The 27,528-nt window shown below is 38.3% G+C and overlaps 1 protein-coding gene and 1 long non-coding RNA gene across 2 annotated transcripts; one reads left to right on the forward strand and one right to left on the reverse strand.

Annotated features, from left to right (window-relative positions):
* Window positions 1-541: 541 nt before the first annotated feature.
* On the reverse strand, window positions 542-6,639 carry LOC123334973. Its single transcript, XR_006553144.1, has 2 exons — window positions 6,480-6,639; window positions 542-1,524 (listed from the first exon to the last, which is right to left on the reverse strand). It is a non-coding gene; the product is annotated as an uncharacterized LOC123334973 (long non-coding RNA).
* On the forward strand, window positions 6,634-26,066 carry RIOK2 (RIO kinase 2). Its single transcript, XM_025292199.2, has 10 exons — window positions 6,634-7,009; window positions 10,471-10,609; window positions 11,688-11,804; window positions 14,057-14,232; window positions 17,121-17,209; window positions 19,297-19,488; window positions 20,993-21,085; window positions 21,827-22,336; window positions 23,383-23,479; window positions 25,781-26,066. Exons 1-10 carry the CDS (start codon window positions 6,944-6,946, stop codon window positions 25,943-25,945), a joined length of 1,644 nt encoding a protein of 547 aa, XP_025147984.1. The 5' UTR covers window positions 6,634-6,943; the 3' UTR covers window positions 25,946-26,066.
* Window positions 26,067-27,528: the final 1,462 nt, after the last annotated feature.

Raw genomic sequence — 27,528 nt, forward strand, 5'->3', positions numbered from 1 at the left:
CACAGATCAATTAAAGCCAACTTCTGACTTCCTTGACAGGAAATCCCTCATATGTTAATAAATGAGTTTGGACTATCAGAGTATTAGTGACTATGGTAACCCAAGTCACTTTTTAAAAACCTAATTCCAAAGCTTCCAGATGTCCTCTGACTATAGATAGTTGAGAATTCCAAGATAACTAAACAATCTTATCCTTGGGAAACCTGTTTGAAAAGGGACACCTTTAATAATAAAAGTAGAACGATTTGAACATGTCTCAAGAAGAGTGGTTTTCCCAAAGCTAGGATGAAAGAATCCAGTGTATAAACTGCCCTGTTAAGGCTAGACTTTGAGAAAGCATATTGAGGTATTTATAAATCTACCTATGGAAAAGAATTTGCAGCATTTGGAGGTCTGGCATGGTTACTGCCTTTCATTAGCTTAACTTGAACCCATTTTCACAACTGGGATCTTGGAGAATGTACATTTTTGGACCATCAAATTTTAAACAAAATAAAAATTTTAGATATATAACAACTTAAAGACAAAATGTAAAAACAACACTTTTTCATAGATTATTCTTTATAATAAAGTTTTAATTGATAAACACAAGTGACTAATTACATTTTCATGTTACTTTATGTCGACAGACATTTTTAAGTACATTTCAGGTAATTAAACCACCATTGCTCTTTTGAACACTTCATTGTTAATACTCTCTACTTGACCATTTCCTATTGAAAGTTTAATATCACAATTTATATAAAGTCTACTTTCATGAGAACTCCTTGTGAGCAAATAATGTGTTCATGTTAAAGACTAGCATATTAAGCCATATTAAAAAAGGAATGATAAGAATGTTTAACCAAGTTTGGAAGTTCGGCAGTAGCTTAGACTAAAAATAAAGCTGTTCTAACAGAGGGCCAGTTAAATACCCCATAGTCTGAAGAATATTTTTAAAACTAAGATTCATTATTCAAAGAAAAAGTAATAAAACTATGTAAAATTTAATGTGTGGAAACATTTAAAATTCCACCATTTGAAAGAGTAACTTGGAATAATATATTAAGTGTTCTAATTTGGAATCAAGATAATTACACTATTTTAGGTAAACCAAAAGCCCTTACTTAATAAAAATCTCTATTAGAATAATGGGATTATCTTTAACTCTTATAGAAAAAAAAAAATACAACAAGAACAAAAGAACAGGACCAAAGCAAGGACACTCATTAAGTCAAATAAGGCAATGAAGTAGATCAAGAATATGAAACAAGTTATTTACTCTCTGAATCAAAGTACATTAAAAAACAAAAACAAACCATAAGATTCTTACTCAGGTATTACCCTGTGCAGGTCTAAGAGACAGACAAATGGCATATTAAATCTCAAAAACATCTCAGAGATTGTGTCAGTTATTAACCTATTGTCTTTTAGCTCCAAACCCAGACTTCTACATGACACTTTCTGATGGTAGAGCTGAGATCCTGTAAACCACATTTCTGTTTTTCCAGCTGTCTCCACGTTGGATTCTGCTGAAAAGCAATCCTAGAAGGATAAAAAATCAACTTTGTGCATCTCATTTACTTCCTTCAGGCTTTTTAGGTACATCATTCTTGTTAGCATTGTCCCAATACCTCAGTCCAGCAGCAACACCCTTTCATAGCAACATGTGAATCTAGTTTGCAGTTTCTGCCACACCTGCTAAACCAATCCTTATCTTCCTGGTAGTTGTGGTGTCTTACTGTTCTTTTTTTCCCTTACAGTTTTCCATTTAGTTTTATGCCAATTTCATTATTCTTAATATTAAATTTTCTTTTTAAATAATGAATACAGTTTCTCTCCTCTGACTGAACCTGGTCTGACTGACCACCTCTCCAGTAGTTCCAAAGGAGAACAGTGCTATCAAAGTCATCAATATGAAAAAAATATATTATTTCCATAAAATAAATCTTAATCAAATATTCTTGGTTCCAAGGCATACACAGAAGAGAGTGATTCTCAACCAGAGCAGAATGGAGATTATGAGGCCAATTATTAGGACTTACATTAACCAAAGGTTTAGAAACACCAAGTCCAACCCTTTCACAATATAAAGGAACCTATGAATTTACCGTCTATGGCAAAAAAAGAAAAAACAAAATAAGACTTTTCAGATGTGGTCAAGAATTTTAGAGGGCTCTAAATGCAATAGCATATATTTTTTATAAGATACAGACAGAGAGACACACACAGAAGTGGGGAAGTCAATGTGATACAGAAGCAGAGAGACTGGAGTGATATAAACACAAGTCCTTGTGATGAAACCACAAGGAAAGAAATAGTCACCAAACCCTGGCAGAAACTGGAAGAGACAAGAAACAGATTCTCCCTTAGAGACTACAGATGGAGCATGGTCCAGAACCATAAAATAATGAATTTTGATTGTTTTAACTCACCAAGTTTGTGGTAATTTGTTAAGGAGCACTAGGAAACCAACATAAGGATATTAAACAAAAGCTTTATGGAATACACCACATTTTAAGAATGGCAGGTAGGGTCTACATACACAATGAGTGTAAAGAAAAAAAACAAAAAGGGAAGGAAAGATGAGAATTAGAAACAGAGGGAAAAAGCAGTGAAACAGAAAACCAAGGGAGCTGTGCAATGTAAAAAACAAAGTAATTCAATTAGCTAAGAGAACATGCTACTCAGAATTTATGACACAGATTCCTGAAGATCTTAAATGGAAGCCTAAGAAGTTCGAACTTCAATCTAAGAAGTCTGAACTTTAATTTCTGGACAGTCAAGATCCTCTACAGCTTGTGAGGACAAGCTCTGTGTGTGGTGGAGGAAAGGGTAGGAGACAGTCTGGGAGAAAGAAATAGCGATGTGAGAAATCCTTTGCATACCTTTATTATACTATTCTCTAACTTTGTACTCATATCCTTCCACCACAAGGCTTAACGACTGGGACTGAGTTTCCCCAAGATTGAGAAAAATTCTGACACATACATTTGATGAAGGGTAAATGAGTTGATGGTGACTGCAGCCATGAAATTAAAAGACACTTACTCCTTGGAAGAAAAGTTATGACCAACCTAGATAGCATATTGAAAAGCAGAGACATTACTTTGCCAACAAAGGTCCATCTAGTCAAGGCTATGGTTTTTCCAGTGGTCATGTATGGATGTGAGAGTTGGACTGTGAAGAAAGCTGAGCGCCGAATAATTGATGCTTTTGAACTGTGGTGTTGGAGAAGACTCTTGAGAGTCCCTTGGACTGCAAGGAGATCCAACCAGTCCATTCTGAAGGAGATAAGCTCTGGGATTTCTTTGGAAGGAATGATGCTAAAGCTGAAACTCCAGTACTTTGGCCACCTCATGCGAAGAGTTGACTCATTGGAAAAGACTCTGATGCTGGGAGGGTTTGGGGGCAGGAGGACAAGGGGATGACAGAGGATGAGATGGCTGGATGGCATCACTGACTCTATGGACATGAGTCTGGGTGAACTCCGGGAGTTGGTGATGGACAGGGAGGCCTGGTGTGCTGCAATTCATGGGGTCACAAAGAGTCGGACACGACTGAGCGACTGAACCGAACTGAAGCAAGGTATAGTAGAATACAGCAGAATACTGAACAGAACTTGAATCACTTTTACTTTTCAAGAGTTTGAGTAAGATAATTTTATAAATATATATATTAATGTTGAAAGTTTAAGATATTTGGAAAGTATTCCCTGATTAACCCCAGGGAATACTCCAGAATCAGCACAGCAATTCTAGCCAAATCCAATCAATTAATGGTTACTGTCTGGAGCAGAGTTAAGAAGTAAACTAAGGTTTGTGCCACAACAAATTAACAATGTCTGCTAAAGTGTTGGATTAGGAGTAGACATTCAAAAAACTCGTGTTTCCCATCCCATTCTTACTCCATAAATTAGTAATTTGGTTTCTTTAAAAACTTTTCATTTTATGTCTTATGTGAATTACAGAAAGAAAAATTCCATTTCAATAAAGGTTTCCATTAGTTGAGCTTAGTTAATTAAAGATTTACTGCTTTCAGGGCTTCTCTGATGGTTCAGTGGTTGAGTCCACCTTGCAATGCAGGGGACACAACAGTTTCTATCCCTAATCTGGGACAATCTCACATGCTAAGGAGCAACTAAGCCTGTGTGGCACAACTACTGAGCCTGTGCTCTAGAGCCCCAGAGCTGCAACTACAGGGCCCAAGCGATGCGATTACTGAAGGCCTCGCACCTTAGATCTGGAAGGCCCCAGCAAGAGAAGTCACTATGATGAGAAGCCCTGGCTGCAACTAGAGAAAGCCTGCCCTCAGCAACAAAAAAGAAGGCAAAGGGTGTGTCAAAGGGATAGAGAATTGTTCTGCTTTCTTTATTTTCTGATTTTAGGATATTAATTATTATGGCTGTAAAGATAGGGATGATTTGACTATATGCCTTAGAATTCCAGTATGAAAGGGCTAGTTCTGTGTTTCAACACAACAACAAACTCAGATCGCCTTGGAGAAGAGGAAAACTGGAGGGGGCAGGGGCGGGGATGCAGGCGAGAACACCTGTAAATACTGAGTTCCAAAGTTTACACTGAAAGTTTTGAGCCTGGACCCAGGGAGAGGCTGAACAGCAGTGGTTTGAAATGTGGCCAAGCCAGGAGTGGCCCACAATCCTCCTCAAATACATGCAGTGCCCTCACCTCCGGTGATGGGTGAACCAAAATAACTGCCTTTTAAAGGTTTAAAATATCTACTTCTGCTTTATTGATTACACCAAACTGTGGAAAATTCTTCAAGAGATGGGAATACCAAACCACCTTACCCGCCTCCTAAGAAATCTATATGCAGATCAAGAAGCAAGTTAGAACCAGATATGGAACAGACTGGTTGCAAATTAGGAAAGAAGTACATCAAGGCTGTATATTGTCACCCTGCTTATTTAACTTATATGCAGAGTACATCATGTGAAATGCCAGGCTGGATGAAGCACAAACTGGAATCAAGATTGCTGGGAGAAATATCAATCAATAATCTCAGATACACAGATGACACCACCCTTATGGCAGAAAGTGAAGAGGAACTGAAAAGCCTCTTGATGAAAGTTAAAGAGGAGAGTGAAAAAGTTGCTTAAAGCTCAACATTCAAAAAACTGAGATCCTGGCACCCAGTTCCATCACTTCACGGCAAATAGATGGGAAACAATGAAAACAGTGACAGACTTCATTTTCTTGGGCTCCAAAAATCACTGCAAATGGTGACTGCAGCCATGAAATTAAAAGACACTTGCTACTTGGAAGAAAAGCTATGACCAACCTAAATAGCATATTAAAAAGCAGAGACATTACTTTGCCAACAAAGGTCCGTCCAGTCAAAGCTATGGTTTTTCCAGTAGACAAGTATGGATGTGAGAGTTGGACTATGAAGAAAGCTGAGTGCTGAAGAATTGATGCTTTTGAACTGTGGTGTTGGAGAAGACTCTTGAGAGTCCTTGGACTGCAAGGGGATCAAACCAGTCAATCCTAAAGGAAATCAGTCCTCAATATTCACTGGAGAGACTGTGGTGGAGCTGAAATTCCCAATACTTTGGCCACCTGATGGGAAGAACTGACTCACTGGAAAAGATGCTAATACTGGGCAAGATTTAAGGTGAGAGTAGTAGGGGACGACAGAGGATGAGATGGTTGGATGGCATCACCAACTCCATGGACATGAGTCTGAATAGGCTCTTGGAGTTGGTGATGGACAGGGAAGCCTGGCGTGCTGCAGTCCATGCACACGACTGAGCAACTGAACTGAATGGAAAGGCTTAAACTATAGTTCTTGAGACAAAAATGCCAACATTATCGTACAAGTTTTGTCATCCTTGTAAAAAACAGAGTCAGTTCAGTCAGTCGGTTCAGTCGCTCAGTCATGTCCGACCCTTTGCGACCCCATGAATTGCAGCACGCCAGGCCACCCTGTCTGTCACCAAATCTTGGAGTTCACTCAAACTCACGTCCATTGAGTCAGTGATGCCATCCAGCCATCTCATCCTCTGTCGTGTCCTTGTCCTCCTGCCCCCAATCCCTCCCAGCATCAAAGTCTTTTCCAATACGTCAACTCTTCGCATGAGGTGGCCAAAGTACTGAGTAGGCACCCTTTTTGTCGGGGTGCAAGCTGTTAACAGTCCGGCTCAGGTTACATTTTTGTTGTCCTAGGGAGAAGTCCCTGGGCTTGTGTCCGCAGTTCTCCGAAAGCCTTTAAATTAGGAGCTAGCCTCGGAACCTCGATAGCTCCACTGGGAACCGTCCACGGGCGCCCTTTCTCTGGAAAAGCGCGGGAGGGACGCCGACTGCAACCCCGTCCTCTGACGTCACTCCAGACCCCACCCCCAAGCAGCGCAGGCGCACTGGGGAGTCCAGGGAGCAACTTCGACCTAGTACGCTAAGAGACGCCCGAGTTCTCTTCCACCTTGGCGGCCCGTCCTGAGCATGCGCGGGTAGATACGGACCCGATCCTGCGATTACCCTTACCGAACAGCCTTGGTTTTCATGAATCCAGCTCAAGTTCTTTTTGTCCCTTTCTTGATGTAACTCACTTCATCTAAAGAAGGAGTTGCGGTTTGGAGATAAAACTTGGTCTTCTCATTAAATTACCACTCTGCTCTTAAGAGGCAGGTCACGGGCCTTTCGACAGCCGGTCCTGACAGATATGAAAAAAAAAAAAAAATGTCGTATGATCTCGAGAACACTTAAAGAGTCAGCCAACTCAGCGGCATAACAAAATCAATTTACAAAAAGTACTCTGCTTTGTTCCATACTGTGTGCTTCATTAGGCTCAGAAGATGTTTCATTGCCCCAAGTCAGTCAGAACAGAACATCTATTTAGTGACAAGGACCTGTAGGATAAACTGCGCGTGCGCGAGCCGCCCGGCCGCTGTGAGAAGCGTGGGAACTGCGTTCCTGGTCTCCCGGGTTTGCCTGAGTTCCGGTCCGCCATGGGGAAGGTGAATGTAGCCAAGTTGCGTTACATGAGCCGGGATGACTTCAGGGTCCTGACAGCGGTAAGAAGTACCCCGTTTTCCCCCACTCCTCTGTCCTTTTCCGCCGCGCGTGCCCTTCCTCGTGCTCCAAGTTTGCTGGGAGCTGAGCAGGGCCCTAGGCCCCCCAGAACGCAGCCGACATTAGGACTGAGGAAAAGAAGATCGGAGAGTCGGGTTTTTCAAAAGCCTTTGTGCATAAGCTTTTATTTTCCCCTACTTGAAGCAAAGGCCCTCTTTTGTCCGTCCTTTCTGCTCCCTCTCTCCAGAATCACATTCCAGTCTCTGTGGCCTGGGAAGTTTCTCTGACCCCGGGCTTCTTTTCCCTACAGAGAAGGGTTTAAAACTCTTGAAGAGGATTAACTGGTAGCTGAAGAAAAGTTATGACCAACCGAGACGGCATATTAAAAGGCAGAGACATTACTTTGCCAATAAAGGTCCGACTAGTCAAAGCTACGGTTTTTCCAGTAGTCACGTATGGATGTGAAAGTTGGACTATAAAGAAAGCTGAACGCGGAAGGATTGATGCTTTTGAACTGTGGTGTTGGAGAAGACTCTTGAGAGTCCCTTAAACTGCAAGGAGATCCAACCAATCCGTCCTAAAGGAGATCAGTCCTGGGTGTTCATTGTAAGGACTGATGCTGAAGCTCCGGTACTTTGGCCATCTTATGTGAAGAACTGACTCATTTGAAAAGACCCTGATGCTGGGAAAAATTGAAGGCAGGAGGAGAAGGGGAGGACAAAGGTTGAGATGGTTCGATAGCATCACCGACTCAATGGACATGAGTTTGAGTAAACTCCGGGAGTTGGTGATGGACAAGGGAGGCCTGGCATACTGCAGTCCATGGGGTCGCAAATAGTCGGACGCGACTGAGCGAGTGAGCTGAATTGCATTTCCTACTCACAAACTCAGTCACATAGCATTCTTTCAGTTTCATTCAATCAACACATACTTCACGGATTTTTAGTAACGTTTTAGGGAATTGCAGAGGGTACAGAACAGATAAGAAGTAGACAAGTCATCCGGTAAACGAATAAATATGAGGGATATCAGGTAAAAAGTGCTATGAAGATGATAAGAGGATAAAATAGAAACAGCATGATGAGAGCAAGGGGGCTGAATACTGTTTTTAAACTATTCAGTCAGACAAGACTGCCTGAGTGCAAGAATCTTGTCTGGTTTTAAAAAGTTTCTGGCACTCGTTAGGTACTGAATAAGTATTTGCTAAATGAAAGAAAGAATGGGGGGAGCGGGCATAATAGCTGAATAGAAAGGAGCCGGCAGAGTAAAGTCCTTGCAAAGATTGAAGGGAGAGGAAACCGCAGTGGTTAAGTGCGAAGACCCAGAAGCAGGAACAATTTTTGAGGAATAGAAAGGCCAGGGTGGCTGGAGCATAGTAAGTAAGAAGCTGAAGAGTTGGAGAAGGTGGGAGCCAGATAATATGCTATAGATATAGAGCCATACAGGCTTGGTAAAGAATTTGGAATAAAATCTAAGTATAGGGGAGCCCCTGAATGTTTTAAGCAGGAAAGTGACCAAAAACTGAATTTATAGTCTTAGTCTTATAGCACAAAGATCAACACATAGATTAGGCATTTGCAGAATAAAACACCTTTATTTAGGAGCTGTTATCTTTTGCTTAAATAGGCATGCTTAAGGACTAAACTGAAATGCAAATTCATTGTAAAATTTGGAAGACATTATTTTGCCATCCCATAGATTCTGAAATTCAGCTAGACTTCCTCTAAATACCTACTGTCAAAAGATACCTTTGTTCTCTACTTGCTCAGCGCATTAACTCATCCCTTAATGCCTCTGTCAGAAATAGGGGAGTCAAGAGAATGTTAGAGAAACAGTACAAAGCATGGAAGGTGAATTAAGTTTAAAGTGTGAGTTTTGGTTGGGACATTAGAACGATGCCAGATTTCTCTTCCAAAACTTGATTTTTGCAATTCTTAAGTTCTTTTTGAAGCTCACCAAGGAGTGGCCTACTTGTTAAAATATTTCAGTCTCACTTGAGTCTTACCAGTCTTGATATAGGTGACCACCTTTCCTTGACCTTCTTCCTTTTATTTCTCTGGTACCTCCTATGTCAGTAATCATACTTTGACTGGCTGCCTATAACCTTTTGGTGTGAATTCCCACCCAAGTTCTGTCCCTAATCCCTCCTTTTTCTCCCCTTATATTCTTGATTAATGATCACGCCCTTTCATGACTGTATCTCTTCATCAAATAATTAACAGTTTTTTCCCTGTAGTTATTACTTCATTCCCGAGTGCAGGTCACCCTTTCCAATTTTCCTTAAAACGTCATTTGAAGTGTCTTCTATGAAGGACCTTCCAGCACCTCAAGCTCAGTGTGCTCAAATAGAATTAAGTAGCTTTATCTACCTCCTCCAAAATCACTGCAGATGGTGACTGCAGCCATGAAATTAAAAGACACTTACTCCTTGGAAGGAAAGTTATGACCAACCTAGATAGCATATTCAAAAGCAGAGACATTACTTTGCCAACAAAGGTCCGTCTAGTCAAGGCTATGGTTTTTCCTGTGGTCATGTATGGATGTGAGAGTTGGACTGTGAAGAAGGCTGAGCGCCAAAGAATTAATGCTTTTGAACTGTGGTGTTGGAGAAGACTCTTGAGAGTCCCTTGGACTGCAAGGAGATCCAACCAGTCCATTCTAAAGGAGATCAGCCCTGGGATTTCTTTGGAGGGAATGGTGCTGAAGCTGAAACTCCAGTACTTCGGCCACCTCATGCGAAGAGTTGACTCATTGGAAAAGACTGATGCTGGGAGGGATTGGAGGCAGGAGGAGAAGGGGACAACAGAGGATGAGATGGCTGGAAGGCATCACTGACTCTATGGACATGAGTCTGAGTGAACTCTGGGAGTTTGTGATGGACAGGAGGCCTGGCGTGCTGTGATTCATGGGGTCGCAAAGAGTCGGACACGACTGAGCGACTGAACTGAACTGATCTACATCCTCACTCCTTTCCCAAACTTCATTCAAATGATGATTATTAATGTCTTGAAACTTGTCCTTCCTCTTCTTCAACTTTCACTCTTCATTCACTTTACTGTTCCCTATCAAGTGCCAGTCTCTCCCATACTAATTTCTTTAATTCTTCCCCTCCATTACCACCACCTCTTCCCTATTCTGGCTTCTGTCTTCTCTGACTTAGACTGTTGTCTTTATTCTCCAGTATACCACCTCCAGTTTTTGCCTTCCCTAGACTGCTTTGCATATTCCTGCTAAATTAATGTCCTTAAAGCAACCCTTTTCATGAATTTCCCTTGATTAAACATCATGAGTTTTCTGCTTTCATTGATATAAAATATGACTAGGGAAGGTAATAATTGTGTCTCACCATTCGTTCCGGAACTGCGTGGTCAGAGAAGTTTGAAAAAGTTAAGTTTTTAACAAGGTTTTGATAGACAGCAACTCTATATTGTTTATGATTACATTTTGATTTCTTCAATTTCAGGTTGAAATGGGCATGAAGAACCATGAAATTGTTCCCTGCAGTTTGGTTGCTTCTATAGCCAGCCTTAAACATGGTGGTTGTAATAAAGTCTTAAGAGAACTAGTAAAACATAAACTTATAGCTTGGGAGCGAACCAAAAGTAAGTATTTGAGGCACCATTTGTGATTTTCCAGGTAATTGGCTTCCCCCAGAGCAGGTATTCCAAAAGGCAGATAGAAGTTGTCAGGCTAAGAAGGCACTAGAACTGACACAGCAGACTTTTACCATGTTCTGCTGCTTAGAGCAATCACCAGGCCCACCCAGATCAAAGAAGTTAGAGAAATAACTTCCACTTCTTGGTAAGGGATTAGGAAGTTCCAGGTGCAGAAGAGCAAGTAGGATAGAGATACTGTTGCTACTGTCTTGGGAAAGTACAGTCTGCCAAAGGACTCTAGAGCATTACCTCTCAAACCATCATGGTGAGGGATGAGTTCTCTTTTCTACCTTTATAAAGAGTCCGTACCTTGATAAAATAATATAAATACTAGAAAGATCAAAATACAGGTGCATATTCCTTCTTGTTAGACTTAAAGGCAAAATAATTTTGTAATATTGATACAAAAATATTTTAACTTAAACACTTAATTTCAGTTTGTATAGGGCTTTCCTGGTAGCTCAGTTTAGGTAAAGAATCCATCTGCAGGAGACCCCTGTTCAATTCATGGGTTGAGAAGACCCGCTGGAGAAGGGATAGGCTACCCACTCCAGTATTCTTGGGCTTCCCTGGTGGTTCAGCTGGTACAGAATCTGCCTGCAATGTGGGAGACCTGGGTTTGATCCCTGGGTTGGGAAGATACCCTGGAAAAGGGAAAGGCTACCCACTCCAGTATTCTGGCCTGGAGAATTCCATGGACTGTATAGTCCACAGAGCGCAAAAAGTTAGATGCAACTGAGACAAACTGATACAAAAATTTTTTAACCACTTAATTTCAGTTTGTATAACTTGTCACAGACTAGTAACAAGCATTTATAGACTGGTGTCAGTCTGTAGATTACCATTTGAGTAACACTGCTCTAGAGAAGAAATAAAAATTAAAAGAAATGCCAAAACTCATAAGACTAGGTAGCCAGTCTTTTTCCAGCTAAGACTTCCCAGGTTTAAATTCTTCTCTTGACATGATGTGACTTGATGGTACAATATAACTAAAATATGATCTTTCTCATTTGATTTTGTCTAGCTGTCCAGGGCTATCGGTTGACAAACGCAGGCTACGATTACCTAGCTTTGAAAACATTGTCTTCTAGACAGGTGGTTGAGTCTGTTGGAAACCAGATGGGTGTCGGCAAAGAATCTGGTAAGTGCTGATAGTACTATTGAGTACATTATTTGCTTTAGTTTATATTTCCCTTTGAAAAGGATTCATCTTTTTAATTTTCTATTTTTCTAAAAGCAATATGGATTTTGAAATTACCCTTATTTCGGTAAATTGTTTTTTCCTAAGTCTATCACTGAAAGTTCAGTTACACCTAGAATTAGTTTTCCTATACTAACTGAAATCTTTGGCAAAAACTTTATTTGTTTTTTAATATCTGAAAAACTGGACATTTGTAATAATTTTTAAAAATACTACAAGGAAGTTCTAAAAACCACATTTTTTCATAACAGCAGTATGATCAACAAGGCAAAGTTAAGTATGTGTAGAACACAGAAAAAAATTCTGAAATAGCATTAAAGAAATACTTATGTTTTGGGTTTTTTATGTATTATAAAAATAAAGAACAGAGGATGATTTTCTTTATGACATGCTCTCTTATACACTGCTTTTTGTCCTACATAGTTTATCCTGTATAGTTACATAATTTAAACTGAGAGCAAAAAAATTAAAAGCAAAAGAACTATTAGAAAACCTATTTCAAAGGAAGTTGTTTTGGTTACTTCATATGATTTGCATGTCTAGTATATTATTATCTATATTTAATAAGGCTTCCCAGGTGGTGCCAACTTCCCTGGTGGCTCAGCAGTAAAGAATCTGCCTGCCAATGCAAGAGATTTCAGGTTCAATTCCTGGGCCAGGAAGATCCCCTCTAATAGGAAATGGCAACCCACTCCAGTATTCTTACCTGGAAAATTCCGTGGAAAGAGGAGCCTGGTGGGCTGTAGTTTATGGGGTTACAAAGAGTCAGAGGTGACTGAGCACACACATAGTCAATTTAATACTAGATTCCTAAATATGAGAAGGTATGTAGATATGCATAAAATGCTGTAATGAAACACTTTTTTTGAGATACATTTCCTCTTAATGTTTTTTATGTCCAATTTTTTCAGTCAAAAAAATGGCTTTTGTTTTTTTTAAAGAACTTCATTACTTGCAAAATGATGACGTACAGAAGAGAGTACAATGAAAAGTGAATCTTAACTCCTAACCCAGGTCTCCATCTCCTGTTATTACTTCCCAAAGCTATTCAGTTCAGTTCAGTTCAGTTGCTCAGTCGTGTCCGACTCTTTGCGACCCCATGAATCGCAGCATGCCAGGCCCCCTTGTCCATCACCAACTCCCGGAGTTCACTCAAACTCACGTCCATCGAGTCGGTGATGCCATCCAGCCATCTCATCCTCTGTTGTCGCCTTCTCTTCCTGCCCCCAATCCCTCCCAGCATCAGAGTCTTTTCCAATGAGTCAGCTCTTCTCATGAGGTGGCCAGAGTACTGGAGTTTCAGCTATTACTGTTCTGTTTATTTAATATCCTATATGTCCTAGAAATATTCTGTGTGAACACAAGTGTATAATGTTCTGAGGATGTATTTATCTTTTATAATCATAGGTGAAAGCAAGCAGTCCTTAACAATTCTACACCTTGATTTTTTTCCATTTAGTGCATCCATGAAATTTCATATCAGCATAGCTGTCTTCCTCATAGTTGTCAAGTATTACATTCTTAGAAATATTAGAGCTAAAGTTATTACCAAAATTCCTCCAATTTGTGTCAATTTATAATCTCACCAACATGAGAGAGAGGCTGTTTGTCTCATGAGTAATTAGGACATGTTCTAAATGTCAGTAATAAAATAGAATATTTATGGGAAGATCTGCTCCATTCTGATTACTTTAGGATTGTATTCTGACACTCAGTATTTATTCATTGAAACAGTTTAAAAATTGAACTTCACATTGCTAAAAAGGAAGGGTTTTTTTGTTTTCTAATTTTTTTTTTTGGCCTCACTTCACAGCATGTAGGACTAGCTCCTAGCCAGTCTAAGTGTAGAGTCTTAACCACTATTGTAAAGGAAGATGTTATTAATCCCTTCTCATACATGTAGGACACTAAAGAACAATTAGATGTATTCCCACTAAATTGAATTGAGCATTAAACACATTTGGAAGCAATAATTTTTGACACCTTTGCACCTCTGTTTTCTTTGTAGTAGATATTAATACATGTCATCACTTTGAATTGTAACTAAAATAAACAGTTTTGCCAAATAAGTATTTCGAGTTATTGAGAAAGATAAAATTTCGTACAACTAAAATCAAAGTTAGAAAATTAGAATTGATTAAATTTACTGGAATAAAAATATAATAATAATCCTTTTAAAATTTTGATTGTAGATATTTACATTGTTGCAAATGAAGAAGGGCAGCAGTTTGCATTAAAGCTTCACAGACTGGGAAGAACCTCCTTTCGAAATCTGAAAAACAAGCGTGATTACCATAAACACAGGCATAACATGTCTTGGCTTTATTTATCTCGTCTCTCTGCCATGAAAGAATTTGCTTATATGAAGGTACTTTTAATTAATTTTAAATTATTAACCAAACAATATGTGTAGTTAAAAGATTGTAGTGACATGCATCAGTCCGTTGCCGCCATATCTCCCTACTCCCTGTTGCAGTCCTTACAAACAGTCACTTGTAACTCTTTTGACTATTTCTGTTATATGTTTTTCTGGTGGTTTCCGTCTATGCAAAGGTGTTTTTAGCTGTTATAAATGCATAAAGGCAATTTTTATGCAGCAATGTTAACAAGGTAGAGTAGCCTAAAATAATTAATGATATAAATGTGTGTGTGTGAATGTATATCTGTTCAGTGTATATATGTATGTGTGTTTCTAATTAAAAACATCAGATAGTTACCTTCTTTAGAGACCTTAGTGTCTCAGATAGTTGACTACTATTTTTTCCCCACAATGGAAGAAATGTTAATTTATGAATTTGTATGTATATTAGAAATGGTAAAAATCTTAGTTTTTAACATTTTACCTTTCAAAATAAGTTCATATAGATTAATTAAATATCTTTAAAAATAACCAAGTTAATTATCTTCACTAGTAAATTAAATAAAAAAGTAACTACATTTTTATTATTCCCTCCAGTAGGATTTGTTATAACTTTTTAAAATTTTGAATTATTAAGAGTTGTATGACCTGTTGTTTCTTGGGAGTTTCATGTACTTAAATTTTTAGTAATCATGAGGGAAGAATCCTCAAGGAAGTATAAATAAGTGCTACTAATATCATACATACTCTGTTTTTTGTCATATATCAATGGTTTGTGTCCTGTGACCACAAACCATTACTCATCAGTAATGTGAGAGTAAGCAGTTTGGTAGAAATTGTTACACATTTCCCCCAAACTATATTAAATGTTTTCTTGGTATGTTTATAGGAAGATACAGGAATAGAGTCTGGTTGTACATAAATATGTTTCATAAGTTTATTCCTCTTTTCCTAAATAAAAATAAAATTGAGCTTTAACTTAAGAGTTATGCACAGGGCTACACCACTGTGACATTAGTTAAAGTTGTTATATACTCGTGAGCTGCCAAGGGTCAGATTCAAAACCATTTGGATTTAAAAATAAAAAATATACAACCAAGCAGTCACTGAGGAGTGGGAAGTAGTTCAGTTCCTGTCTAAGGAAGGTAGGAAAGAGTAGACAGCCTCATGAAAGTAACCCTGTTAGGCATACACTGAGTGTCGGCTATGTGCCTACCTCTCTGTTGAGGATTTTGCAGCGTAGGAGTGGGAGGGTGGAAGTGAACAGTGAATACCAAAGGAGTAACAGTCTGTCTGAAAATTAGGAAGGTAACATAAACACACACCTGGAGCCTATTATAGAGTAAAGTAGTCAGAAAGAGAAATACAAATGTCATATACTCATGCATATATATGGACTCTAGAAAGATGGTGCTGATGAATTTATTTGCAGGGCAGCAATGGAGAAACAGACATAGAGACCAGACTTATAGACTAAGGAAAGGGGAGGAAGGAGGGGGTGAGATGCATGGAAAGAGTAACTTGGAAACTTACATTACCATATGTAAAGTAGATAGCCAGGTGGGAATTTGCTGTATGTCTCAAGGAATTCTAACAGAGGCTCTGTAACAATCCAGAAGGGTGGGATGGCGGATGGCGAGGGAGATGGAAGGGAGGGAGGGGACAGGCGTGTACCTGTGGCTGATTCTTGATGTTTGACAGAAAACAAAATTCTGTAAAGCAATTACCCTTCAATTAAAAAATAAAGTAAAAAGCAGTTTAAATGTCAAATCATGTTGAGTTTAGAGAAACTTCTGTAGAGTAGAAACTTCTGTAGAGTAGAAGATTTCTTGAGTGGGAGTTCATATGACTTGTCTATAAGGAAAAGATAAGACAGTATTCTTTTCCAAAGAAGCTAGAATGACCAAGACATGGATGTGAGCGTGAGCCTTGGGTGTACGGTAACAGTCACTGAGGTGGCTGTACGACCACACTCTAGAGTGTTTATTGGACAGAGTATTGAAGAGAACTAGGACTGGATAAGTGGATTAAAGAGTTTTGAAAACTAGGAAAAATTATTCAGACTGAAATCAATGTTTACAGCGTTGTAGTTTTTTTTAAAATGGAGCATTGACACAAGCATCTTAGTTGGTACTGGTACACTGAAGAAAGGTTTGGTGTGCAGAGCTAGAACCATCGTTGATGTGGCTGGGGTAACAGTGACAAAGCCCTGTTAGAAATGGCATTCCAAATGGCAGAATACAGAAAACCAAGATATTTTGAAGGAAGTAATAACAACACGACTTTGAAAGCAATAGGATAGGAAAAGTGAAGCATAGGGGAAAAAATGAATTTATGGATGGTGGGTAGTAACATTCCTCAGACTACCAGTGTCTGTGACTACAGTGACTCTTTGTCACACAACAGATGGATAAGTCAGCGCTCTATAAACCAAAATGTCCAGTATCCTGCAATACTTCATTTCCTGATGCATCAGAAGACAGGATTTCCTAAAACACAATTTATTTCCATTTGAATTTTTTAAGCACATTCCAGTAAATGACAGAAACTTACAAAATAGAAGAGGACATACATATCCTAAGAGACTAAACTTCTTGAAGGCAGAGACATTTTCACACTCACTTTTGTAACCCTAGCACAATGTATATTTGGTAAATGTTCAATAAATGAACGTTTGGTAAAAAAAAAAGTGAATTACAAAACTGATTTCCAATTTTATTTTTATGTACAGCTCATCCTGTGCTGTGAATAAGCCATACATAATCATGTGTTAACTATAATTTTGTGAAGGTTATGATTTTTTCCCCCCCTGGTTTTGGACAGGTACACTTAACTTTATTGTTGCCTAAAAATTAATGACCTCTTCATTACTTTTTACCTGTTTTGCTATATTTTAGGCATTGTATGAAAGGAAGTTTCCAGTTCCAAAGCCAATTGATTATAATCGCCATGCAGTGGTCATGGAACTCATAAATGGCTATCCTCTGTAAGTATTTATTATTCTTAAAACCATGAGTTCTAATAAATAGTTGTAAGGTTCAGTTTTTTTTAAATAAGTTTTTTCATTAAATGCAGTATGACTTTGGGGAGGTTAGAAATTAACAAAAAGCAGTAGACTTAAAGGCAAATTGAAAATTCAGTTTCATTCTGACAATGTGGATTTTTATTAACAATCTAGTGGGTGCCAAGCACTGTTCAAGGCACCCCAATAAACAAAGTCCCTGTCCTCACAGAGCTTACGTTCTGATGAAAGGAAACTTGCAATAAATAGGTGAACAAGGAATTATATGATACATCAGAGAGTGGTGAATGCTATGGATAAAAATAAAGTAGGGTAAGTGGGACAAGAAATACTGAGATGGATGTTGAAGGCTGGGATGATCAGAAGAGTTCTTATTGGTAAAGGGACTTTTCAGCAGAATCCTGAAAGAAGCAAAAGAAGAAATGATGCAGATATCTAAGTACATTCTAGGCAGAGAAAAGAGCAAAAGTCCTGAAATGGGAGCATAACTTCATGTTCAGGGAACAGTGAGGAGCCACTGTGGCTGGAGCTGAGTGAGTCAAGGAGAAAATTGTGAGTGATGAGATCGGAGAGGCAGCAGACTATTTTGGTAGATAGGATATATTTAAATATGAAAGAAAGAGGAAGTGTTAGTTGCTCAGTCATGTCGGACTCGTTGCAGCCCTATGGACTGTAGCTTGCCAGGCTCCTCTGTCCGTGGAATTCTCCAGGCAAGAATTCTGGAGTGGGTTGCCATTCCCTTCTCCAGGGGATCTGCCTGACACAGGGATCGAACCCAGATCTCCTGCATTGCAGGTAGATTCTTTACCATCTACCAGGACTACCAGGGAAGGCCAACATTGAGTAACTTTAAGGTTGCTTTGATACACTTCTGTTTCCTCACATGACTGCCATTGAGACAATATTACAGGGACTGTTTTGTTTGAGACAGGAAACAATTGGAGGATTATTTTGGTGGCAATGACAGTACTAACCACTGACTGCCAGGGAATTCCCTGCCATTGGAGGATTTTTGAATTGAGAAGAGACATGATCTGATTAATGCTGTAATGGGATCACTCTGGCTGCTGTATTGAAAATAGACTAAAGGAAGACTAGGACAGGATTAGGAAGAAAAGTTAGGAGATTATCATCATCCTTGAAAGAGATGATGGTAGTCTAGATCAGAATGGTAGACTTGAAGGTGAGGGAACATTGTCAGATCCTGGATGAGTTTTACAGTTAGGGCCTACATGATTTGTTTGAGATTAGATATTGATAAGAAGAAAGTGGCAAATAAATCTGGGGCCTGAATAGTGAATTACTTAAAGGGATAAAGTTGCCAGTTATAGAAATGGGAAAGGCTGCAGGAAGACAGTTAGGAGTTAGAGAGTGGGGCAGAATCAGAGGTTCACTTGGGGACATGGTAAGTTAGAGATGCCTATAAGCTCAGAGAAAGTCTAGATTGAAGTCTGTGAATGAGATCAAGAATGGTTAAGACAATAGGTTTTAGGATTAGACTTTGAGGAGCTCCAAAATTTATAAGTCAGGGAAAAGCTAAAAAACTAGCTAAAAAGACTAAGAAGGAATGATCAGTGCAAAAAGAGGATAGCCTTAAGAGTTAGTAGGCCAAGGGTCAAGTGAAAGGATCTGCTTCAGAGACCGGGAAGGGATTAGCTAATAGACCAGATTATGATGATGATCAAGAATTGACCATTGGATATGGCAAGTCATTGGTAGTTTTGACAAGAGCTATTTTATTGGAGCAGGATGGATGAAAGCCTGTTTGAAATGGGTTCATTAGAATGGGAGGGAAAAAATTGGGTAAAGCACAACTAGAGGAGTTTGGTTATAAAGAATGTGTATAATAGTGGAAAGATGTAGATTTGAGTGGGTTGTAGCTTTTTTCTTTTTAAAAAAATAAGAGGTATTATATCATGTCTATATACAGATAGGAATGAAGAGAAGCTAGAGAGGCTTGAAATGGAAATAATATTTATATGTAAATACACCTATGCTTGCTTTAATTAAAATTATAAATGATGACAAATGAACCATTTCCATACTTTCAGATGTCAAATACACCATGTTGAAGATCCTGCATCAGTATATGATGAAGCTATGGAACTAATTGTTAAACTTGCAAATCATGGACTGATTCATGGAGATTTCAATGAATTCAATCTCATTTTGGATAAAGATGACCACATTACCATGATCGATTTTCCACAGATGGTTTCAACTTCTCATCCCAATGCTGAATGGTATACTCTGGACATAGCTGTGTTTATGTGTGCTGCAGTCATTTTTTAATTTATTCTTAAGTTTTCAGCCTTGTCATACTGCCATTTGGGTTAATAACTGTTTTGAAGTGGCTGATAAGGATATCAAAGTGCTAGGATCTTTCCACCTAAGAACTTTTCTTACTCCTCAGTATTTTAAAGGGGGGGAAAAATGCACATTGATCCAGTTTTAAAATTAATTTATTCATTAAAATAATATTGTTTATTAGAAGTCTGAAGAAACTGTTTACTTTTATAAATCATCAAAATAATTTGAATTACTCTTGTGAGTTGACAGACTTGCAAAAGTCAAGCTTTCTTAGCTATGGAACTATCTATCCAAGCAAACTTTGGGGTAAAACCCCAATTTTTAAAACAAAAGCCTGTTCAGAAGTAGGGACACAGAAGGGAGGACCCTGAACACCATCCTTTCTGCCTTTTTCTGCTTTTCTCTCTGTTGCATAGTTGCCTCCAAGAGGATTTCACCAGCATAATTTAATAATTTTTTATGGCCTTAATGAAAGTTGTGGTTTTATACTAAACCTCAGTTACCAGACAGATAATGATACCACCTCCTATCATTTTTAGCTTTTATTTTGTTAAGAGAAAGGAATTCACGTAAAACCTCATCCTGACACAGGGCAGAATCAATTTATATACTGTGGTAATCTTATTTCTCATGTTACTTGACCATCTAAACAAGCCCAATTGTGAAATATGACAGAACATTTTCCTTTATGTGTTTGTATTCCATGATGCAATTGAGCATAATCAAATTAAGGTTGAGTACTTTTCTCTCCTGTTCTCTCAATTCCATGTCATCCTGTCTCTCAATTCTCCCTTTCTGGACACCTTCTGGAGAATTTAATCTGTTCCTGCTATTTTATGGTTACCTAAAAAGCACCCTGATACTCAGAGGTCCTTCTACTCCCAGAGTAACGTGTCTTCAGATTACTAATTATAAGCCATAGCATTATTAATTTCTTATAGATGTTTACTGCATATTAGCTAATGGGTAATAAAGATAATATAACCATAACATTCATTAGTCCCCAGACTTTTTCTTCTGAGTCACTAGTCTATGTTTTTGTCTTCAACTTTCCCAGTTGACTAGAGGTTCTAGTGAACATAGCTGATGGGAACTGTAACTAGACAGACTGAAAAGTAGAAATTGGCCCCCAAACTGCAGGCCCGTATCTTTTCCTTGTTTCGTATGTATATCTGTCACAGTATGGGGAAACCTTGAGTTTATTCTAACCGTAGGAACTGTATGCCCTTGATAGCTTATAGTCCTTGTTAGTTCCTCTGCTTTTTGTTTTAGTTTTTCAGATACTGGCAACTGATTTTTCTTTTGAGTAACATCCTTTTCTCTTTCATGTAAGGATAAGAGTGTCATAACAAATAGCAGGGATGTTGTCATTGGCTAATAAGGAAAAAGATGAGCAACAAAGTCTGTATAAAAAAAAAATGATTCTTGCTTTTGCAGGTATTTTGACAGAGATGTGAAATGCATTAGAGATTTCTTCATGAAACGTTTCAGCTATGAAAGTGAGCTTTTCCCAACCTTTAGTGATATAAGGTTTGTACACTGTATTGGATAAAAGGATAGAATTCTGTTAAAATACCTGATTTATTTACTTAGAAGTTAACGCTTTCATCTAAAAGTTTTTCGAATAGTGACCTGTGGTACATTATAATCATTGCTCAGTATCACTGCTGGTAATATACAAATGAAACTTAAAAACTATGCTTCCCTGTGGTCCATTAACCTTACTGAATTTGGAAGAGGAACATAGTTTCTTATAAATTCAAGAACTCTTATTCAGTAGTGGATGCTCTGTGAAGAATGCATTTTTAAGGAATAAAGTCAAGTGTTTATCAGAATGTGTTTTTCCTTTATTCACTATAGAAACTATCTTTAATTGATTCATGGAATATAATTCTCATAGCCAAAGTTTCTCATTTTATGTGCTCAATTAAGATGCTGTTTTCTGATTTGGGATGATTGACCTAACTTAAAATTGTTAGCCCCCTCTGAAAGTTAATTTATTAAGTCAGTATGCACTGAAATTTCTGTAATTTTTCTAATATCTGTTGCTCTTCGCAGTCCTTTTATTCTTAAATGACAACTAACCTATGTCTTTTATATTTGTGTACTTAAGTGATTTAAGTATTACCTTTTAGCCAGAGAAAAACCTCTAAAATCTATAAACTGTTAAACTCATTTGAGAGTCATGATTCATCCGAATACTAAATACACTTGCCCATGTCAGGTGGATTTTTTTCTCCCTCCTAAATGCGTAACATTCTTTTTTCCTAGGAGGGAGGATTCTCTTGACGTAGAGGTTTCTGCCAGTGGCTACACTAAGGAGATGCAGGCAGACGACGAACTGCTTCACCCAGCAGGTCCAGAGGATAAAAATACGGAAACAGAGGAGAGATTTGACTTCCCACTTTCTGACGAAGAGATGTCAGATTGTAGATCAGAAAATGAAAGTGGACAGAACTGTGTAGGTGAATCAGTTGCCTGCTGTTGCGGGTCATTTGAAAACCTTGAGCAAATAAAGGAAGAGAGTTTGTCAGAGGACAATGCTGATGCACACAGATTTGAAATGACTGAATTCAGTCAAGCTTTAGAAGAAATAGAAGGGCAGGTTGTTGAAAACAGTTCTGTAAGTGAATTTTCTTGGGAGAACAGACATGAACGTGACGCCAGGCAAGATGGGGAGACAGGTCAGGGTGGAATCCTCGTGGGCCCTGAGGAGGATGAAGAGGAGTGCCCTCATCTGATTGCCTTGTCATCATTCAACAAAGAATTCAGGCCTTTCAGGTATAGATTTTTGTTGATTGTATTTTCACTTTAATCTGGAGACCTGTTCTTTGATTCTGGTAAATGAGTGCTTTTTTCAAATGGCATGACAGCTGTATTCTGCATCGGTATGTGCAGATAGCTCAGTCAGTAGAGCGTCCTTTTAATCTGAGGGTGCAGGGTTCAAGTTCCTCTTCGGGTGCAACATTCCTTTGGGGCTTCCCTGGTAGCTCAGCTGGTAAAGAATCCACCTGCAATACAGGAGACTCCAGTTCGATTCCTGGATCGAGAAGATCCGCTGGAGAAGGGATAGGCTACCCACTCCAGTGTTCTTGGGCTTCCCTGGTGGCTCAGCTCGTAAAAATCTGCCCGCAATGTGGGAGACCTGGGTTTGATCCCTGGGTTGGGAAGATCCCCTGGAGAAGGGAAAGGCTACTCACTCCAGTATTCTGGCCTGGAGAATCCCATGGACTGTATAGTCCATGGGATCGCAAAGAGTCAGATACAGCTGAGCGACTTTCACTTTCATGCACAGAATAAAAGCAAATATCACTTATATTGTTAAAATTCAAATAACTCTGTCTACCGTTGACTTGATGCTATCACATGTATTCAGTTTTAAGCAGTTCTGCCTTAAAATTCAAACGATTACTTTCAAATAATAAATTGATGAGGTTTTAGATGTATGAATTGTTTGTATTTTTAAATAATTATTCATCTAACGTATGTTTGATTAATGTATAGTCTAATAAAAATGTAGTAAGTGTGCTCTTAATATATGTACTTAAAATGAATTTTCTCTGGTACTTTGAAACTTCTGTACTTATTTGTTAATGTACAATTAAAATTACCATTACATTATTTTTCTTCTAAGATTTTTTTTTTGGACAAATTCACATATTTGTGAATCAGCCTCAGCTTAGATAGCAAAAGATCTAAAATTTAACTTTTAGATTTGGGGTAGTTTAATGAAATGGCTTTATTTCAGAATATTGATAGAAATATTCTATAATCAAGCATAATTAACTATTAAGAATTAACTAGGTAAATTTTCATTTTATTTTTAGAGATGAAGAAAATATGGAAGATACTAATCGACATAGAACAAGAACCCTGAGTGTTACTTCTGTGGGCAGTGTTTTAAGCTGTTCAACGATTCCTCCGGTAACTATTCATTCAACATTTCCAGGATGTTTACTGGGTCACTCTTGTGGGCTTCCCAGGTGGTTCTAGTGGTAAAGAACCTGCCTATCAATGCAGGAGACATAAATGGCAACCCACTCTGGTATTCTTGCCTGGAGAATCCCCATGGACAGAGGAGCCTGGCGGGCTGCAGTCCACAGGGTCACAGAGTTGGACACGACTGAGCACGCACAGAACCACATAGTCTGCAGTTGGTTGACTCTGCACTTGCAGAGGCGCCTCTGATGCAGGCGGCTGACTCTTCAAGTTGTACTCAGATTTTTGACTGTAAAGTGTGTCCATGCCCCTACACAGCCTCACTATTCAAGGGTCAACTGTATTTTATTTCCCATTTCATCATTCTTTTTTAAATATACTAATGTGGCTTTTTTTCCCACTTGTTTTTAACATAAAAGTTAAATTTGTAGGAGTTGTAAATTGTTCTAAATTAGGACATGCATGCATAGTAATTCATTATCTCCTTATTTTCTTTAGCTGCTTGATATGATTATCTTACAGTCTCGCTGAAGTAAAGAACCAAGGGGAAGTTCAAGCAGAATATTTAGAAAACGAATTGATTTTTTCTTTTCTTAGAGCTATCCTGGAGGCCTCTGTCTGAACTCTGGTTTAAACATGGTACACATTCTATAATTTTCCCAGTCACCAATCTGTTAAGTGCTTTCTTTCCTAGTTTTATCTCTTTTTTTGTACCGAGCTTACATTATTATGGGACAGTATGGACTTAGGTAGTTATTTGGGTGGGTGGGGAGAGGACTTTTTATTACTAGATATGTCTTTTTATCCTGTTCTCACACCTGATTGAGAATTTAAGTATTAGAGTTGTGATTTGGAAATAACTGACTTCAGAAGTCTGAAGGTGTTGCTCTGTTGTCTTGGTGATAAGTCAGGACACCAGGCTTATAATGCTGATCTGATTCAGGTTTCTGGTGTCCTGGGGTGAGGAACTGTGACAGTTGCCTAGTTTCCTGAGATAGAAAAAAGTCACTCCCATGTTAAACTTTCAGCCAGTCCTAACGCTTTCAGTCATGAAACTTCTGCAATACCAACCAGGTGGTTCTGAAACTGTGACTTTCCTGAGACTGCATCTCATAGGGTATCAGCCTCTGCAGGAACTTGCGTTCTGATTCTTGTTTCCCTTTCTCTTCTTTTACTTTTCTTCCCATTGAGAATCATCAGACTAAAATAAAGAGGGATAACTTGTTAAAGCCCGTCTGCCTAACTATGTGAAATAATCCAAAGTCTGCATTTAACTCGACTCATCCAGATTTTTACACTAATACACATACAGTCCAAGAAACACTGCATTAGGAAGACTAGTTTTCCTAGTTCCTTTTTACCTCTCATATCCATTAATCTTTACTTTTTAATGACAGATTTTTAATAAATGCTTCTTTGTGCCTAACAGGGTGAGGCATAGTAAGAAGAGCCCCTTGCTTTAATCCTTTCACCGTTCAACTTCTTTTTTTAGGAGAGGTTGAATGATGTAAGATTATATATGATTAAATAACAGGCTGAATACTCCAGAGGGGGGAAAAAAGGTTGCTCTGAACAAAATATTCATCTTGCATGTCATTTAGCATTGGCAGCCTATATCTTAAGTGATAAAGAAATAATTTGAATTTATGATCATTCATCATGTGAAAACATACGTTTCTCCCAGAAACTGTATGAGGACTTTTCCATGAGTAACTCCTGCCATCGAGTCGTTTCTACACCTAAAGTTATGCAAGCGCTCTTGCGTGTATTTGACCAGTACTAAATGCTTTCAAACATAATTTTCTGCTACAGAACCATGCCTGCCTTTACTTAGAAAGCAAATGAATCAGCAGATTTTTTTGTCTTGGGGATTTTTTGGTTTTTTGTTGGTGGTGATGGTTTTGTTTTCCATCTTGTTGGGTTTGGGTCTGGGGGATTTGTTTGGCCAGTTGTTTGGGTTTCCCAGTTTTCCTAGTGACACCAGGTGGCACTGTGATCATTTGTTACTCAAACATTGTGCCTGTTCACTACTATACTGCTAGACCCTGCTTTTGGCTGTGATCTGTATTTCAGTTAAGAATTTAATTCCTCCTATTTTGTAGCAGTTCAGTGTTTTGTTTTATTGCTGGTTAATATAGTATACTGTCAGTGTTTGGAACTTTTTAAACTCAAGCTTTTAACAGAGAATTTTAAAATATTAGCAATGTAAATCTTTCTTTTATTGACCGTTTACTCCTTATCAAAATGATCAGTTTTCAGTGATACTAATTCATAATATCTTTCCAGGAATTGGTGAAACAGAAGGTGAAACGTCAGTTGACAAAACAACAAAAATCAGCTGTGAGACGACGGTTACAGAAGGGAGAAGCAAATATATTCACCAAGCAACGGCGAGAAAACATGCAAAATATTAAATCAAGTTTGGAAGCAGCTAGCTTTTGGGGAGAGTAATACATTTAAGACCTGACTATATTGCAAAAAGTGACTATGATCCCTTTTTAAGCCACCTTTAGTATTTTTTGGACCAAGGCAGATATATAAATAGGTAAATAAACTTTCTTTCATCGATAAACTTGGCTCATTCAATACATGTTTTCTAAAAAATAGATAAGAGTAATTCTCTGCTAAAGCAACTCACTTTTCCGAGTTATTTTTGTTAGGAATATTTGAGTATTTTTTGAAATCTAAATATCACTGTGCTTGTTGTTTCTTTGTTCTCTACCAGTACATTGCTTGGTTTCATATCCCAGCTTTTCCATTTACCCTTGGGAACTTTTAAGCGAGTCTCATTTCTCTCTCCCTCTTTTTTTCTCCTCCTCTGCCTCAGTTTTCGTACTGTTAAAACTGGGTTTATAACCACTTTGTAGTATTGTTTTGAGGACTGTATGAGAACTCACAGAAAGCACCTGGAACAATGCCCAGCACTTTAAAGTGTACCTGGGCATTGGAATGATAATTATAATGATGTTTATCTTTTAGAAAATTTGCTAATGACTTGGTTGTGTTTCATTTAGCCGCTGGAAGAATTCACTGCCATCTATTTTTTTTAGTCTCTAGTATTAAGGATAAGCCAGCAGTATCTATTTCCATTTCTTAAATTGGAAACATGATAATGGGACCAGAAACTTGAGACAGTCTCACTATGATTTTTTACTGTTTCCGGATTTTATGCAGCCTGAGCAGAAGTAGACTTAAGGGTAGGGAGGAGTAGAAAGGATGAGAAGTGAAAAATTCTGATATCCTTAGCTGGGTGAGTCGAGAACATATTTCACATCAAAGTTAACAAATGTAGTTGACCCTTGAACAACATGGGTTTAAGCTGCGAGGGTCCACTTATACATGGATTTTTTTTCCAGTAAATACTACAGTCCTGTTTGGTCTGAGGTTGGCTGAATCTGCACTTATAGGAGGGCTGACTAAAGTTATAGGTGGATATTTCGCTGCCTTGGGGGTCGTTTCCCCCAGAAAAAAAAGAATACATAAGGCATGGTTTCTCCCTCAAATACTTTATTATCCAGTGAGATGTGAAAATAGGTTCTTAGATACAGGTAACTAATGGAATCCAGTCCCTTCAGCATCAACATGGCCAGAAAGAGAGATGTCACCTGCAGTGGAGATGGCCACTAGATGGCAGTGTGACCCCACAGTCGCCAGCCAGGATGACCTTGAATTACTTGAATCTGTAGTTAGCAGTGGCCAGGAGATATAACAGCAGATTATTTCCCAAGCTTGATAAATACAGCAGATTCCCTTTAACCTTTGCAAAACTAGGCCTACTGTCCATTCCCAGTAAACCTTTCTGATAAATTCACTTTAATAATAATATAGATGCAAGAAAACGTCAAATCCAAGTCCCTTGATAATTATACTAATTTTGAAAGTATTTACATAGCTTTGAATTTTAGGTATGTCTTTAAATGGAGGTATTCATTTTTTTAATTATCTACTTTAGAGCATTTTAATAACAAAGTTGAAGACAATGTAATAGAACCACAGACTATTTTGGAATACATGTTCTTATATTAAAAAGTTTC

The sequence above is a fragment of the Bubalus bubalis genome, chromosome 9 (genome assembly GCF_019923935.1).
Source record: "Bubalus bubalis isolate 160015118507 breed Murrah chromosome 9, NDDB_SH_1, whole genome shotgun sequence".
NCBI lineage: Eukaryota > Metazoa > Chordata > Mammalia > Artiodactyla > Bovidae > Bubalus > Bubalus bubalis.

Excerpts from the sequence above, each read along its gene's own strand:
- RIOK2 (XM_025292199.2), top strand. The coding sequence starts at position 6,944 with ATGGGGAAGGTGAATGTAGCCAAGTTGCGTTACATGAGCCGGGATGAC. Across the intron at positions 17,210-19,296 it reads CTCATAAATGGCTATCCTCT|ATGTCAAATACACCATGTTG; the intron begins GTAAGTATTTAT and ends CCATACTTTCAG. Across the intron at positions 23,480-25,780 it reads GCTGTTCAACGATTCCTCCG|GAATTGGTGAAACAGAAGGT; the intron begins GTAACTATTCAT and ends ATATCTTTCCAG.